The 18015-nt window shown below is 45.4% G+C and overlaps 1 protein-coding gene across 4 annotated transcripts in view; it reads left to right on the plus strand.

The window, feature by feature from the left end:
• Nucleotides 1-17427, plus strand: part of ASAP1 (ArfGAP with SH3 domain, ankyrin repeat and PH domain 1) — a 335586-nt gene extending 318159 nt beyond the window's left edge. For 3 of the 4 annotated variants that reach the window (XM_045561534.1, XM_045561535.1, XM_045561536.1), the window contains 4 exons: nt 2335-2393; nt 10348-10847; nt 12848-12970; nt 14725-17427. In XM_045561534.1, the coding sequence (XP_045417490.1) occupies nt 2335-2393; nt 10348-10847; nt 12848-12970; nt 14725-14799 (757 nt within the window). In that variant the 3' untranslated portion in view covers nt 14800-17427. Of the gene's footprint in view, nt 1-1994; nt 2221-2334; nt 2394-10347; nt 10848-12847; nt 12971-14724 lie in introns of those variants that run through there. The other variant, XM_045561537.1, reaches the window with a different exon arrangement.
• The last annotated feature ends 588 nt before the right edge of the window (nt 17428-18015 follow it).

Below are 18015 nucleotides of genomic sequence, written 5' to 3' on the forward strand. Positions count from 1 at the left end.
TAGTCAGCCACCTGGGGCTGCTCGTGATGAGCAACTGAATGTCCCATCTCCGTGTCACGTGCGTCTTGTTGCTGAGCCATCACAGACAGTTCTCTGCCTGTCCTGGGTCTGCAGACCGTGATTTGAGCAGCGCAGCTCTCTGTCGAGTTCACAGCGGGGAGCTAATAACCCCATTTCACTGATGGTCACGGGGTCATGCAATGGTCTTTAACAAAATTCCTGTCAGAATAAGTTTTTATTTTTGATGTTTTAATTAAGCAATTTTTTTGTTACTTTTCCTCTTAAATCCTTTTTCAGACTTGAGACTGAAAAAAATACTCTTCAGGGAAATCTGATTGCCCAAAGATTTTTCAAACATAAAAATGTGACTGTCTTCAAGTTCCCTGTAGGATTGTTTTTAGGCTGAACTGAAAGCAGTGTTCCTTTCTGCGCCCCTTTTGCTGAAATGGGATACTCTGGGAGATCCTCTGTGGGCAGTGTTTATCCAGCCCTACCCCAAAGGGTTTTCTGTGGAGGTGCCGTCCGAGAAAAGGACACAAAGAGCCACTTCCAGACCCAAACCTTAGGGAGAAAGAGTCAGCCACTGTGGGAGAGTTGTTTTCCGGAGTTTCTCAAAGATGAAAGAACAAAACCTCATTTATTTTAATACTGCTGTCTTATTTAATCCTTTGACCCTGTGAGATAGGCCCCATTACTGTTATCCTCAGTTTACAGATGGGGAAACCAAGGCCTGGCGAGGTTCAGTGGTGGACGTGGATGTCCGAGCTGGCTCCCCAGACCGCGTGCTCTGTGCCCCTTCCTGACCCTGTGCCCTGCCTTCCATTCCTCACCCCGTCCGTCCTCGACCTCTGCTTTGAGGGACCCTGTAAACCCAGAGTTGTAGTGGTCATCTTCCCAAGTGGAAAGAGAGTGTCAGGCACTCAGAAAGCACTCATAAAAGGTTTTTAAACCAAATCAGGCTGATCATAAACCAGAGCCATTTGGTGACTCATTGAGTTTTCAGTTCCCCTCCCCCACTGTCCACGCACGACCACCAGCAGGAGCAGCCTTGTATTCGTCTCCAGTAGGAAGAGCCCCAGGTCCAAGCACAAGCAATGTTGATACAGGGGATTCTGTGTAAGAAACGTTTGAACCCAGACCTTGGCCTCAGTAACGTGGCCGGGATGAGCATTGTGCTCACACCAGTCGTGGGCAGCTGTGCTTCCTTGAGAAGATGCTGAGGCGCAGGACACACCAAAAAAACACTCCAAAAATGTTAGAAGCAAGGCCGTCTCATGTTTACTGTTTCTCATTTAGTAGCATCTTTATCTCAACAATATTGTTCTCTAGTTGCCCAGAGGTAGAAGAATTTCAAGTGAGCTGAAGAAAGAGTAGTTAAGATCAAGGGTGTTTGAGGGCCAGGACTGAGAAGGAAACACATACATTTCATCGTCTTTGACTCTTTTTTGTTTGTGTTGGTTGGTTGGTTTGGCTTTTCCTTTTATTTTAAATGCAGTTAGGATAGAAATAAGAAAAAGAAGCCAACTCTTAGGACATCAGAGGACAGAAGGGGAGAAATGAGATAATAAAAGGGGTTTGTGGCAGAAGCAGCTCAGGCACTCGGCTGCTGCTGCCTTTCAGGCGTGCAGTCCTCTGAGAATCTCTGTAGCCTCTTGCTAAAGGAGAACAGTGGCCTCTCACTGCTCGGCTCCACCTGTAGCAGTGGCATTTCAGTTGGGGAGGGTTACCATTTGATGATTCAGATAACGTGGTACGGACTCGTATTCCAGGGAGTTGGGCATTTTTCCCTCACTTACGTGTCCTCCAAAAGGAGGAAAACGTCAGGGAAAGCCTGGAGGCCCAAGAACCGAGCATTTGCTCTGCTGAAGTGGAGGAAGTGAGGGCCCTGGAGGTGAGCAGGGCTAGGGCTGAATTTCCACTCCCACCTCTGACCAGCGCGGACCTTCTGGCAGCCACTGACCCTCACCCACTTCTGTTTCCCCATCTGGAAATAGGGATGATGAGAGCCGCTTTGTGGGATCTCGGGTGATGAAGCTGCCTCTGTGTGCTGCGCAACTTAGAACGCTCCGAGTGCCTCCGTAAACATTATCACCTCCGGAAAAAAGCTTTGAAATGGGGGAGTTTGGCTTTATCATTAAGAGGGCTTTTTGTTTCCATTGTGCCTCCCCAGCCCAGCTAATTGAAATATGCCAAATAAACTGTAATCTTTTGTTAAAGAAATTTTGAATGGATGTTTTAGATAATTCTGCATATGCCTTTTATTTCCTTGAATAATATATCACTAATGAGATTCTAGCACTTCTAGATCCTAAATAATTCTTGTTTATTAATTAGCACCAGTTCTGCAAAGACTGCCCTTGGCCCGAGAGTTCTTCCTAAACTACCTCAGAAAGGTAAGATTTCTCTTTTTCACATTCACGTGTAAAGTATCACTGCACCCTCCAAGGGGAAAGGGGCCTTTGTCCCTCACTGATCTATCCTAAATACCTGGAGCAGCACCAGGCATATAGTAGATGCCCAGTAAGTATTTGTTAAATAAAGAAAAGTATTTATAAACTCAAATTCAGTGATTAGCAAAACCACCATACTTTTCCCAAAAAAATAATACTTTTGCGGAAGACACATAATTCTAATCCCCAGTTACTATTCTTTCTCCTTTTATAAACATAATCAGAGAGACCTGGGAACTCCTTCCAGCTCTACCTCTTACTAGCTGTGTGGCCTTGGGCAAGTGACTTAGTAGCTTCACTCACCCTCAGATTCCTCATTTGTAAAATGGAGGAAATAATACCTACTTTGTAAGGTTTTGTAAGGACAAAATGAAGTCATGCTTCAGAAAGTCCCTCGCAAGTGGGTGGCAAAGGAATCCTTCGCTGGGATGGCATCTGTCGTGTAGAGCAGAGATACCCGTGCTCTGCGAGGCACAAGAAAGCAGTGTCTATAAATGCTGCTGCTTTGCCAAGCAAAGACACTCAGCTCTTTGACCAAGTCTTTTTTAATCCTGACCAGGCTTTTCATTTGTTAAACCAAAATTTCAGTTTTCTTATTACAACACAAATGACAGTGCTGCCTTTCTTTGTTACGATGCCTCCTTTAGAGTTGCACAACACCTTTGGAAGTGCAGGTTCATTCCATCCTCACGTACGCCTTCAGGGCCCACCTCAGATTCAGACGGAGGTTCAGAGGAGCTCGCGGCTGCTCTGTGGATTTTTGGTGTCAGCAGCAAGACTTGTGACCCCAGTCCAGGCTCCCGTGCCTAGTTCGAGGAGAAGTCAAGCTAGGGGTTAGTGTTGGGAAGTTGAAATTCACCACTCTCCAAGGCTCTTCAGTCAAGTGACACGTTGGGAAGAGCACTGCCTGGCGGTCCAGCCTCCTGTGTAGTAGGATGAGGGGAGTCCCAGATGGCTGCCGATTTATCCTCCATAGAACAGAAAGGAAGGCTTCCCCTGGCTTCACCGAGTCTTTATCCAGGGTTGGTTTTTGCTGTGCTTTTTATTTTTAAACACTGCCCAAGGGCTGTCCTGATCTCACAGGAGTTTGAGACAAGTTTCCCAGGCAGTCTGCCCAGATTCCACCCCATGTCGTTCACATTGTCCCCGCCTTTCCAGCCCACTTCCTCTAGCACCCAAAACCCAACAGCTGCCACCTCTTCCCTGTGTTCATTCCTTTCGCGTCCTCCTTTCCCTCCCAACCCAGCGTCAGTCCACCCCTGAAGTCACTCGCACCCTGCTGTGCTGGATTCTGCCACTGCACTGGCTCCTGTGCCTGAACCTGATGGCCAGAGGTGGCCGGGAGAGGCACAGTCAGGATGGGGGCTCTACGCATGACCACTGGCCTCGCAGTCGTCTGGCACCGACCCTAGTGCAGGTGCCTCCCGCCTGCCCCCCACTCCTCCACACGGTCTCCCCTCTCTTCAGGAGGACTTGGCTTCTGTTTGCCAGGCGAGTCAGCACATAAGTCCTGTCTGCCTGCATGTGGCACCTGTGGTCCTAAGGTAGACCCTTTCCCCTCCTACCCTCTAGGGACAGCATGCCAGCAAGTGTGCATGGCCTGCCGCGTCACTGTCCCCCTGAGCCATCCTGTCAGAGTGCGGCGTGCTGTCAGAGTACCCGTCTGCACCCGTGTCCTTCCCACACCACCCCATTGCTCTACTCCCATTCTTCCTCTGTGTGTGTTTTTTTACTATTTGAAATTTCTCATAAGCATGTACAGAAATACTGAAAAGACTCAGGACAGTGTAGTGCAGCCGCCGCCTCCACAACCAGATACTCATCGCCCGTCTCCACAGTTACCAGTTTGTGCCTGATCTCATTCCATCTCATTCCCGACCCACCCCCCCAGTAATTCTGTAGCAAATCCCAGGTATCATGTCATCTCCTACACAGGCAGTCCCATTATCACATCTAACATATTTATCACATCTAAAAAATTTTAAATTCCTTAATGTCATCAAATACCCAGTGTTACATTTCCAGTTGTCTCACAAATTTTTTTTTTTACAAATTATTTGAATAAGGAACAAAATAGACACATTACAGTTGATTGATTCATCTCCTAAGTTTCTTAGGCTAATGTTTTCCCTGCATCTCTCTGCTTTTATTTGTTGAAGAAACTAGGTTATTTGTTCTGCAGGTTTTCCCAGTCTACATTTTGCTGATTACAGCCCCATGTGTTTGTTCATTTAATCTGTTCCTCTGTCCTCTGTATTTCCTGTTAATTGGAAGTTGGATCCAGAGACCTGATCAGATACAGGTTCAGGCTTTGGCAAAACCATTTTGTAGGTGGTAGTGTGTTCTACCCAGAGGTACACACCGTCTGATTGACTCTCTTCCTGTGGAGCCTGCAGCTGTTAATGCTCAAAGCCAAGATCCATTCACTCACCCTCTCCACATCCCTCCACAAGGCCATTGGCCAGTCCCAGCCGTTGTCTGTCTTGGCCCTTCTGCAGCTTTTGCACAGTTGATTGCTCTCTCCTCCCTGACGCACTTTGCACTGGGCTTCGGGACACCACCCTGTTCATCCCGACTGCACTGACAGTGCTTTCTCCACCTCTTCTGCTGCTTTCTCCCCATCTCAGCCTCTGAGTGTTGGGGTGCCACAGGTCGTGGTCGTGGACTGCTTCTCTTCTGCACCTGCCCTCACTCCCTAAGTGATCCAGACAGTCTCATAGCTTTAAAAACTATCTGGAAAGCGCCACACTGATATCTCCAGCTGAAGGGTCCCTCCATAATCTGAACTCACAGACAACAGCCTGTTTGGCCTCACCACTCAGATGTCTCACAGGCTTCTCAACTCAAAACGTGAATACAGACTCCTGATCCCCTCCAGACTTGTTCCCCCTGCTGTGTTCCCCTGTTTCTAGGTGTTCAGGCCTTAAAACCTCAGAGAGATGCTTAATTCCTCCCCTTCTCACACACCCCACATCCAGTGTTTCCACAAATACTGTTGGTTTTCCTTTCAATATATATATAAAACCCAGTCATTTCTCCCCATGTCCACCACTGTCACTCAGGTCCAAGTGACCATCATCTCTTATCGGGACTATTGGAGCCCCCCACCTGGTCTGCCTGTAGTCTCCGCGCTGGCCCTGCAGTCTCTTCTCAGCAGAACAGCCAGACTGATCCCTGTTCAGTCACTCCTCTGTCCCAGGCCATCCAGTGGTTCCCTGTCTCACCCAGAATAAAAGCAAAGTCTGTATGGTAGCCTTCAGGGCCTTCTGTGATCTGAACCCTTCCGCCTGTGTGACCTCTGCCCTGCCCCTGGCCTCCATGGGTATTTCGGCCTCACAACCCCACTGGCCTCCTGCTCCTCTGTGAAGATCCCAGACACGTTCCTAGCTCAGGGCTTTACATCTGCTCTTCCCTCTGCCACCAACCTGAACCATTTCTTCCCCCTACCCCTACCCCTACCCCCTAGCAACACAGCTGGTGTTCTGGCCCCCTGCACATTTTTGTTCAGCTCTCACCATATTAGAGAGGGCTTCCCTGACCACGCTGTTTGGTAGCCTGCTCTCCCTCCCACACACACCCTTTCTCCCTTCCCCAGCTTTACATACACACCCTCTGACACACTCCATGTGTGCTTGTCATCCTCTCACCAGAATCTCAGCTCCCAGCAGACAGGAACCTGCTCTGTTCCATCTGTTGCTGTGTTTCAAGTGCCTGGAACAGCGTCGGGCACAGCATAGGCCCAGGAAATAGTGGTGGAATGGTCACCCTTTTCCTGTCGCTCTGAACTATTCTTGGGCTAGGGGTTGGTCATCCCTTACTCACTTTGTGACTTGGGGAGGCTCCGCAGCTTTCCTCAGTGTCTCCACTTGGAAAATAGGGATGATGGGTGATATCCATGTGGCAGGGCTATTAGGAAGATAAAGCAACATAAGGAAGCAGATCTTAGGAAGGCTGCCCTCCTCTCTTCTGCTCTGTGGTTCCATCTCTCACCTGCCCAGCATTGAGTCTTCTGGGCTGGTGTGCACTGAGGCCCCGGCCAGCCTCCCCTTCTCCCCTTGAGGGCCGGTACCAACAGCCAGGTTGTTAGACCAAAGCCAGGAGTGGCAGAGAGCGTGAGGGACAGAGCCAGGATACGTGACGCTGGGCACAGCATGGCCCTGCACTGTATTTCACGCTAATGGTGGTGATTATGGGGCTTTGATTTGTGATTAGAACTGCCTGTGATGGCTAGAGGCCCCCTGTCCCCACTCCCTTTTTCTCATGTGCAACTAACGGGGACCAACATCGATTGAGAGCCTGCTACAAGTCAAGCACTTGCATATTTTCATCTGATATAATCACATCCACCCCCTTATGAAGTAAATGGTATTTCCTACATTTTTTTACATGAGAAAACTGAGGCTCCGTATGTTAAGAAACTTGCTACAGGTCACAGCGTTATTTAGCTGAAGAGCAGCGAAGCTGGGATGTTTGTGTAAGTCTTTACTCTTAAAGCCAACAGGAGACTTCTTTTTCTGTTAATTCATTCCGCTTGTACTTACTGAGCAGCAGGCAGTGTGCCCGGTGCTGGGGTACAGCGGTGAAGAAGCCTGTCCCTGCAAGACACTCTCTGTAGTGGGGACACCATTACAAGCAGACGTAAGTCACAAGAAATATAGGAGGGGGTGGTGCTCGGGGAAAGAGACTTCGGCCCAGCCTGGAGCTCTTGCTCACCCGACGCTGGAACCTGCAGGGTTGTGGCAGTAAATGACTGTCATTCCACTCACTGGATCTTCTTTCTGGGGCGTCACCGGCACAGTTCTGACCCTCCTCCCCTGATGGCAGAGGGCATCTGCAAGGCTGGAGCGGGCAGAGCTGCAGCTCCCTCCCCGGCGTCTGCCGGAGGCAGGCAGTGTCATGTGGACTGCGTCCCAGCTACATTTCCCTCTTTTCCTCTTCCAAACACCACCCACTTTTCAAATCCTGTGGGTACCTTTTAAAAGGGCTGATTTAAAGCCTTCTCAGCTGGAGACATACAACAACAGTAGAGCCCTTTTCTAAATGTATTTTTTGGTAAAAAGCAATATTACAGAAACATTAAAGGATTTTTAAAGATGAACAAAGTCACCCGTAAATTCTGTAATACAACTCCTTGATCCCTTCCAAGAACACGCATTTTTCTACAGTTGTCATCATAATGAAAGTACAGTCTTGCATCCTGTTTTTTTCCACTGAGCATTTTAACATAAGTATTTTCCACATGTTCATAAACTCTTCCTAAGCATGGTTAAGGTGCACACTATTCCATTAAGTGCAGGGCCGTCATTTACTCAGCATCCCCTTTTGGTGGAAATTTGGGCCGGAAGTTTGTAGTGAACATCTTCACGTAGGCTTTTTCCTCCTCCACCTTGTCCTCCGTTACGTTCTTAGTATCAGTTCTCAGGAATGGAACTATTACAGTACAGGGTTGTAATCTTAATAGCACGTACTGTGTACACGCAGCTTTTCAAAGGGCCGTGTCCGTTTGCTTTCCAGGCAGTCTTGCCTGCAGGAGGCGGGTGCACTATGACACTACTGCCCTGAATTTTTTTTTTGCAGGAGTGGGTGGGCTGGGATTTTCATTCCTTTTCTGTTTTGAATGCGCCTCACTCTAGCAGTGGACTTTTTGTAGTCCAGTTGTGGGGAAAAGCCTGCCCCTTTAGAGTTTAAGCATGCAGTCAGAAAGGACTTTTAATTGGAGAGAGGATAAACTAACTTGAGAATAAAATAGCTGCAAAGCTTGGGCAGGCTTCTGTAAAGAAGAGACTGTCTCTTTCCTTATTTTGTTTCTTATTGTTATTAAAGTATACCTATTTGTTATAGAACATTTGAAAAATGCAAATAAGAAAATACAAACCACCTGAAGTCTTACAACCCAGGATAACCAATTTGGCATGTATCTTTTGTCTTTTCTTCTGTGCTTTTTAAAGTGTCTGTTTAAGCTGATTTTACACAACAGTATGATTTTTATTGGCTACATAGTATTCCATCATCGAAGCAATCCCCTGTCATTGTTGACATTCAGTCAGCAATCTTTTCATCATAAACAACACTAACACTACCACAGACATCTCAGTGTGAGACTTAGATCATTTTTTAGGATAAATTCCTTGAATCAGAGTTGCGGGTGAAGGGGCTTGTGTATTTTGAGGTTTTGGGATGCCCGGCACTTACAGTTTCTGTCCTCCCTTAGGCATGACTCACAGCAAGGCCTCCACCCCCACGGCCTCAGGGCTTCCCCAGCTTTTTCCCTCCTTACCACCTGCCTCAGATTGTTGTTGAGCCAACTTCAGCCTTCCAGGAGAGGAAGCTAATTGATCTAGTTTAATTCTCAGAGCCAAACCACATCAGCTGAAGCTCGAGGGCCTGCCCCTGAACAAGGTGCCCTTGCATTTGATTTTTTAGGGATGTGGCCAGGTAGCTCATGAGTGGAGACAGCCCCAGTACAGCCTGTGACAGTTCACAACACTGGAGTTTATCTGTTCTTTTTCTTTTTCTTTATTTTTTTTTTTGAAGAATGTCTTTCTGAATAGATTGTATTTTTAGAGTCAAATCCTTAGTTTTTCTATGTAGGACAGAGAAATCAAAAAAGAATAAACATTTTTTAATTTAAAAAAATTTGTAAGTCCTTAGTTTGATTCACTCAGTGTGCCTAGTCAGCTGCGTCCTTCCTCACTGCATACTGTATGCTTGGCCCCTGTGCCAGGAGCCAGAGTTCACATAAATGAATGAAAATAGGAATCTTGGTCTCAAGGAACCCTGTCCAACAATAATGATATTGCTCTTACATATATAATGTTTATAGCCTCCCAGGTCCTGTCAGTAAATTCTTTGCATATATTAACTCATGGAGTCCTCATGCCAACCCTTTGAGGTAGGGTTTTAGAGATGAGGAAGTTGTGGCACAGAGAGGTGGTATAATTTGCCCAAGGTCACACAGCTACTAAGTGGTAGAGCCACAGTTGAAGATAATGTCCTTAGTGTACTACGTGCTGTGGTGTAGAGCTGCATAAATAGCTGTGGGAATGGTTCGACAAATTGTGGCATTCCCTAAACTGTGCAGGATTGTGCAGCCATTAAAGAGAATAAGGAGGAACTGACGTGGAAACTCTTCCAAACCTATTAGGTGGGGAAAAACAAAGCTTCAGATGATGTGTGTGTGTATCGCATGTGTGGTTTTTATAAGATTCATAAGCACATGCATGTGTATCACCAAAGTCTAACTGAGGTTATGGCGGAGTGGTGGGGGAGAGGGGGCCAGGGTGAGAGGAGAAGCCTTTTGCTTATCTTATATACTGTGTGAATCATATGAAATGGGAAATATTGATACAGCTATAGAATAGAATACACCATTCAGAATTACATACTGCTAGTAAAGGATTTTTAATAGCATGACAAATACTTTTGTTAAAACAGTGTTAGATAAAAGCAGATGAAGTTATATCTACAGAAAATACATAGAAGAGGTGAGAAGGAAATATATCAAAATATTTAAAATGGCTACATTTAGATGGTAGGCTTACAAAAAAGTTTTCTTTTTAACACTGTACTTTCCAATTTTCTGTAATCTGCTTGTATTATGTTTGGTGTTTTTTTTTTTTTTTTTTTTTTAATTCTGGATTAGTGTGGACATCCTCTTCTTACATAATTAAGGCATAAAGCCGTGAATTATAATACCTTCCAGGCTTCCAACTTTCATCTTTTTAAAAACAGGCGGCCTGGACCTGGCCGTGAGCTCCTCCATCCCAAGTGCTCACTTTAGGTCAGTTCCCTACACAGTGATTGTGCCTCCTTCAGATGAGTATGACAGGAGGAAAGCCGCCCTTCCCTCCTCATATTCTGTTCCAATGACCTCCTTCTTTGTGATTGTTTCCTGCAGTGGCACTAAGGAAAACAGAAACCAGCCATCATCTCTCCCTAGACAAAGCCAATGTCCCACCCGAAATCTTCCAGAAATCGTCACAGTTGGCAGAATTACCACAAAAGCCACCACCTGGAGACCTGCCCCCGAAGCCCACAGAACTGGCTCCCAAACCCCAAATTGGAGATTTGCCACCTAAGCCAGGAGAACTGCCCCCCAAGCCACAGCTGGGCGACCTTCCACCCAAACCCCAGCTCTCAGACTTACCTCCCAAACCACAGATGAAGGACCTGCCCCCCAAACCACAACTGGGAGACCTGCTGGCAAAATCCCAGACTGGAGATGTCTCACCCAAGGCTCAGCAGCCCTCTGAGGTCATGCAGAAGTCACACCCAGTGGATCTCTCCCCAAATGTGCAGTGCAGAGATGCCATCCAAAAGCAAGCATCTGAAGACTCCAATGACCTCACGCCTACTCTGCCAGAGACACCCGTACCACTGCCTAGAAAAATCAATACGGTGGGTGGGCACCAGTGTTCAGGCTCTTACAAATCCTGTGCTGCACTTTGAAAGCTGGCGGGAGGGTATGCACTCCAAATTATACAAGAGAAAGCAGGGGCTTGCTCACCTGCCTCTACCTCCATGCTGTGGTTCAAGCATTATGGTGGAGCGAGCCTACTGCTTAAGAACACAGGCTTTGGACTCCAACAGGCTTCAAGACCTGGCTTCAGTGCCTAACACAACCACACGACCTTGGCAAGTTACTTTCTCTGAGCCTTAGTTTCCTCCTATAATATCTGAGCTTATGAATTATCAAATGCAAATGAGCAGCACTTCTTGGCACATAGACCCCTCAGCAGTGGTCACTCTTATCTGGGAACCGTGTCCTAGATAACCTTTTCCTTTCACTAAGGTCACAAAAAAGCAGTTTACCTCTCTGGGTTCTGAGAATCTTCCAAGTCAGTGCTTCTCACTGCATCCTCCTGGAGGAATGGAAGGCAACACCCAAAGAGACTTCCACAAACATTTGTAGAAGTTTCATATTCTGTTGTTTTCATGAAATGCTTTCTACTCTATATGTCAATTTTACTTTAATATATAAGTGATTTTTCCCCAAAATTTTTGTGGAGAAGTGATGCTCCGCGAAGATGTCATGTGCTGTACCCCAGGCTGAGGAGGAAAGTTTATGAGGCAACCAAAAGCCCTCCCATTGTACATGGCAGCTCTACCTTTATTCACATTTTATTGTAAAAGTGTTACAATAAGTCAAGTGCGGTGGCACATGCCTGTAGTCCCAGCTGCTTGGGAGGCTAAGGCAGGGGGATTGCTTGAGCCTAAGAGTTCAAGACCAGCCTGGGTAATACAGTGAGACCCTGTCTCAAAAAAAAAAAAAAAGTTACAATAAAAGTGTGTTACATCAGTACTAAAGGAAAGGTAAGAAAAATAAAACCCATCCTCCTGTGGATTTGAATTGCCATGTTTAGTATGGTGGATGCTTTTACTATTCAAAAGGGAAATCTCCCATGACTCCCAAGCACCCTGACAGCTTCAGTAGCCTTTGGACATATGCAAAATTCCATTTCATACTACACACTTTGTATTATAGTTTATTACATTATTTCATGTAATCCTCCCGTTGTAAATTAACACAGTTACAGGCCTTCTCAGTTGCTCAGAGTCAGAACTAAGTTGTAAAACTGCCACATCCCCAGTTCTGCCAGGCTTCTCAGAGCCCAACAGCACAGGCCAGAAGGGAGCTCAGAAAGGAGCTAGGGTTGACAGGGTGATTAAAGGAGAAACCAGGGGACAGAGAGGAAAAGTCACTTGACCCAGAACATTTAAAGAGACAGCTAGCTTTTTTAATTGCCAATTATTTAATTAGTCTGGTGTGAAAAAACATCCTGTAGAAGGTAATATCTCTATTTTTATCTCTTTGTTTGCAAAGAACTGGAAGTCCAACAGATAAAAGCCCAAGTCAAAACTGGTCAAAAATTAAAACTGTTTCGGGAACTGCATAGAATCCTCCCAACCCCGGCTGGTCCCGCTGTGTTTAACCAGCATGTACTGACTTGGTATTTTGCATGAGGACTAAGAAATTTGTTTATGCTGCACATTCAATATGCAGAAGCTGCACATTTTGCGTTACATCATGTTTCCTAAAAACATTTTTAGACTCTGCTGTCATTTCTGCAAGCTGATGTTGTGGGTGTGGTGGGGACAGAGTACTTCATGTTTTTTGGTGAAGCTGAATTTTGATCCCTACACATAATGTTTGCTTTCTGATGAAAATAACTCGGTGATGCCCAATCACTAATGCAGGGCAGGTCTGTCATTCATTCCTTGGGAGCACACAGCACACCGGGCTCCTGGCAGACATTCTTCCTACGTTCAAGGTAAAGAAACCAAGGCTCGGTGAGGTTAAGTCACTTGCCCAAGGTCACCTGTCTTATAAAGAAAGCTGTGCTATTGTTTGCTTTTCAGTCTATTCTTTCAGCTAAAATCCAGCTTCTTTACTTAAGGGGAAAAACAAAGTGAGGCGAGTGAAGACCATTTACGACTGCCAGGCAGACAACGATGACGAGCTCACATTCATCGAGGGAGAAGTGATTGTCGTCACAGGGGAAGAGGACCAGGAGTGGTGGGTATGTGGCTGCTTCATTCGTTCGGCATTCCTGGGCAGGCAGCGTGCTGGGTCCTGCAGACGCGGCAGTGAGTCAGCGCAGCCTCGAGCACAGGCTCCTGCTCACCCGGCCATTCGCCAAATGCCATTTGCATTTGGTATCCTCCGTCGCTGACATGAGCTAGAAAAACAGTATTGGTGCTTTAAAAATGGGTCAAGAGAGTTAACATTTGTATGTGCTTTACCCCATGGTATCATACGACAATCTTGTGAGTTATAAGTATTTTCTAATTTTTCAGATATGAAAAAGTTGAGCGTGTTGCCTGTGACCACACAGCCAGTAAGCAGGCCAGGCCAGGATTCTGACTTGGCTCTGATCCCAAAGCTGTGTGCTTTGCTCACCATTCCACACTGTCCCCAGGCTGGGAGTCAGAGGCCCAAGTTCCTCTTCAGGCTCAGCAGTTTACAAGCACTCAGTCCTCAGGCTCAATCCTGAATCTGGTCTGTAGTTCTCACTTTGTAAAGTGGGGCCGTGATACCTTCCTCACGTGATTTTAGAAGATCAATGAGAATATCTATGAAAACGCCTTTTACAGTAAAACCTCGCTGCTCCAGTATCAGGAAGGAAAAATATTAGTGTCCCCTCTGTGGTGGCTGTTTGGAGATCAGAGGCCCCTGTAGATACTCAGGCTGTAAGGGCGGCCCACACATCTGTCGCTATTCAGGCTGCCCAGGGAGTACGTCTCCCCAGGGGACCTGCCAGGCTGAGGTGCAGTAAGTGGACAGCCACCCCTTACGCTGTCCTCATTGTCACTTCCCAATGTCAGCAGAAAAATTCCCCTTCCATGGCAGCCTCAGCCACCTCCTCCCAAGAGAGACTCTGTTCTGTCTGCTGGGAAAGGACCTGTAGTTTACAGCTGGGTCAGCAGAACCTGCTACTGCCCCAAAACACCCATGCACGTATACACATGTGTACACACATGCATGCATGCAGATGTGCATGCTCACATTTGCCTTTTTCCTTCATGGCTTCAGTGACTTCAGATTCTTGATCATAGCTTTAAGGGTTTTGCTTGGACTGAAGTAGTAGTTCTCAACTGGGGGCAATTTTCTTTTCTAATTTAGGTCATTAGAAAATATTTGCAGGTACCCATGGCTCACAGGCTTATGCAGCAGACAAAAAATTGCCTTAGGCCACCACCAGTCTCAACCTTTCATGATATTCTTTCCTCCATAGTAACTAGAAAACAAGTGATTGGTACCTAGGAGCCCTTTCCATATATTTTTTTTCTTCTTTTAGTATCACACAATTCCAGAAAGGAGGGAGTTTTTTTTTTTTAGCCCCATTTTACAGATGAGAGGCTTATTAGCAAGGATTGTCTGAGGTCACCCACCTGGAAAGGCGGCCAAGCACCATGTTTCAGGACTAGGACTCTGGAGTCTGAAGCCTGTGTGAGATTGTGGGCAGGTCAGTCAACACCGCTGGGCCTCTGTCACATGAGGATCGTAAGAAACATCTACCTCATGGGGTTGCTGTGTAGGTGCAGTGAGATCCATGCAGAAGTGCTGAGCATATCGTAAGCTCTGTCATTTGCTATTTGGTTACATACTTGATGATCATTACACTCTCTCATTCACTGAAAGGTGGGGAGGGGTAGGCCTGGGATTCCACCCCAGGGCTGTGGGCAGACTCCGGGCTGGGCTCTCATCTCCTGGGCTTGTCACAGGGCAGCTGCCTGCTGCCTTCAGCCTCATTGCTCTCTTTTCTCCTTGCAGATTGGGCACATTGAAGGACAGCCTGAAAGGAAGGGGGTCTTTCCAGTGTCCTTTGTTCACATCCTGTCCGACTAGCAAAAAGCGGAACTTTAAGATTGTCCACATCCTTCATGCAAGACTGCTGCCTCCATGTAATCCTGTGCACAATGTGTATATAGCTGCTGTTACAGAATAAGAAACTCATGGAAGGGCCACCTCAGGAGGGAATATAGTATGTATTGTAAATATCCTGTGTCTTCTGCCTTCGCCAGTATTAGGGTAGCCTTGGAACCCGGCGCGCCTTACTGGTTTGCCAAAGCCATCCTTGGCGTCTAGCACTTACATCTCTCTCTCTATGCTGTTTCACAAGCAAACAAACAAAAAAAAGTATAGGAACTGCTGGCTTTGCAAATAGAAGTGGTCTCCAGCAACCGTTGAAAGGCATAGAATTGACTCTCTGTTCCTAACAATGCAGTATTCTCAATTGTGTTACTGAAAATGCAACATTAGCAAAGAGGTGGGTTCTGTTTTCCAGGTGAAACTTTTAGCTCCATGACAGACCAGCCTGTAGTTATCTGTGTACACAGTTTACAGCGATAAAAACCTACTTTGGTATTTATTACAGAAAAGTGCTCTGTTAAATGTAAGTGTTATTCCTTCAGCAAAATATTCACTGACCCAAAACTCTTTGTGGCATTTTATAATGCACACAGCCTCATGCAAGTTTAGACAAACAAGTGGATTTATACTGTCTTACGATGGTGAGTGCCCGCCCCTGAGATATTACCTCATTATGCAAAAATAACATATCCTTCATGACTATTTTGACAAAAGTTTAAAACACGTCTGATGAAGTTCAACGTTCAGGAACCAAGGACTGCCAGAAAATATTAGCCTCTACATTATGCATGCATTTAGAAGCTTACCTGAAATCTGCCTTTTATAAAGGAATAGTATGGATAAGTGGAACTGTACATTTTTTAAACTTGATTGCCATTAAAGCAGAAATTACAAGGTTGCAACAATATTTGTTTCTAGTCATTTGGCTTTCTCGAGAGTATGGATTTACATATCATATCATGAATCAGCATTCCCTCAAATGCGTTGAAGCATCTAATGCATCAATTTTAAATTATTTTCTTAGTTTTCTTCTTGGATAAATTTAAACTTTTAAAAGATTATTCAAGATGAATTTAAATCAACCCTTCACAGTTTCCCCACTGTAGAATCCAGGTGCTGAAACCAAGCTTTTCTTTTTCCATGCTATTTAGTAAACCCCAGTTATAGATGAGTTTTCCAATCTTAAGCTCTGTTCAATAGACACGTCACCTTCAAGTCAATTCATAACCAAGTTTTTGAACGCTGCTATGAATTGCACTGTGAAAAGCACTCTCTCCCTCTCATGTTTCTTTTCATCCCAGCCATGTTTATCAGATCATTAAGAACATTGTGAGTATTTCAGTCTTTTACCCAGTCTGAATTCTGGAAAAGAATACAATGGTTGTACTCCACAGCCAGTGGAACTGTCTGATTCTGAGGCTCATGTGTTGTTCTGGCATGACATTTGCTTAAATTGCTATTTTGGCAGCAGCACAGAAAACTAATATTTTTAAGCAGAGAATCTTGGCAATGAGTGAGAAATGTTAATATCACAGAAGCACAACTCCCAACCAAACCCTTAGGAAAAGCCCTCTTTCATAGAGTCACAGTGCTCAGTGAATATTAATTTAGTTCTGCTTAAGTGGTTACTATGAAAACTTTGAATAGCCACCTAATAAATAAACCTTGCATGACAAACCTGCAAAATATTCTATCAGCTGTTTTGGAAAGTGATTTTAAGCAATTGTTTCCTCAGTATCAGGGCACACGTGAATTCCCACACCAAACCGAGGGCACGAGGAACCAGTCGACTGCTGGTGTGTGGCTGGCGGCTTTACCAGTTAGTATTTAAGCCACACCAGTGTCAGGACAGAAGTCGGCATCTGAGGTTGCTCAGTGTCCCATTTCATTCATTTACACATTTTAAGTTGCATTAAAGAGCTATTCATTTTTGTGGCCTAGACTATTTTCAGCTGATCTCAAAATAAAGTTTTTTTTAAAAAAAAAAAAAAAAACCACAAAAGCTGCATGTCTGAAGTTACATGGAGTCAGTATCTATTCTTCCCCTTTTGCAGCAACTCACACAAATGCATTTTTAATAATCTTTTTTCTGGGTTTTTTCTTTTTATTTTCCATCAGGAATTTGAGTTCTCTCTAATCCAGCTTACTATGGGACATAGGAAAACTAGGTAGAAATACCTTTGGTGATCTTGTTGAGTTTAAATCTGATCTTGTTCTTAAACTCGGTGAGCCACTATCTGCAATTTTGTACATGATATAGTATTTTGAAGGTATTGAAACTTATGAAAAAAAAATAGCAAATTAGATTTTTTTCCTGCAGAGGGGAAAGTTATGTCCTGCAAATAGTGTGTGTCTTATTTTACTGTTGAACAGCAATTGCTATTTATTTTTTTATTGCCTAGAACTTCAACATGTTGTATAGGAATCCCATAGTGCCACCAGTTAAATTCAAATTCTCATCTGGATGTTACCATCAAACATCAGTACACTTGTCATTTCACATGTATTTAATGTGACAGTTTTTCAGTACTGTATGTGTTAATTTCTACTTTTTTTAATATTTAAAATTGCTTTTAAATAAACATATTCTCAGTTGATCCCAAACATCTGAAATCAGGCCATTTTGTGAGTTGTCCACTATTCTGACTGGAGAAAAATCAAGGCTTCATTTTGCTGTGCTTTTGGGGTATAGATAACACAAATCACTCCAACGCCTGCGTCAAAGCTCACTGGATTCATAAAAATGTGCGGTGCTTGCCCAGCTTACAAACTCTGGATCTTTGGTCCCTCCACGCCCACCTCTGCTGCACCCACTTCTGCTGCTGCCGACTTGAACTGGGCAGGAAGGGGAGGTGGACGTCTGCCTGAGTCAAGGGTGATGTTACCACGTTGATAGTACTTAGCGCCCAGCGCAGACTGAGCGCCACGTGTTTGCTTTTGTCACATAGCTGTCGTGTCTTCTGCTGCCACGCAGTGGAGCAGCTCCCAGCCCAGGTGCTGCCTACATGGCCTCCCTGGGTCCTTAGCAAGCCCATGAGAGGCATGGACCTCTCAGCTTTACAGAACTTGAAAATGAGGCTCAGAGATGTTCATTTACGTGCAAGAGAGTCCACACACAGGGGTTCTGGCTCCAAGGCCATCCTCGGGATTTCCACCATGTGGAAGACAGTCGTCGCTGCAGAGTTCCAGCCA

Source organism: Lemur catta, chromosome 9 (genome assembly GCF_020740605.2).
Source record: "Lemur catta isolate mLemCat1 chromosome 9, mLemCat1.pri, whole genome shotgun sequence".
NCBI classification, from domain to species: domain Eukaryota; kingdom Metazoa; phylum Chordata; class Mammalia; order Primates; family Lemuridae; genus Lemur; species Lemur catta.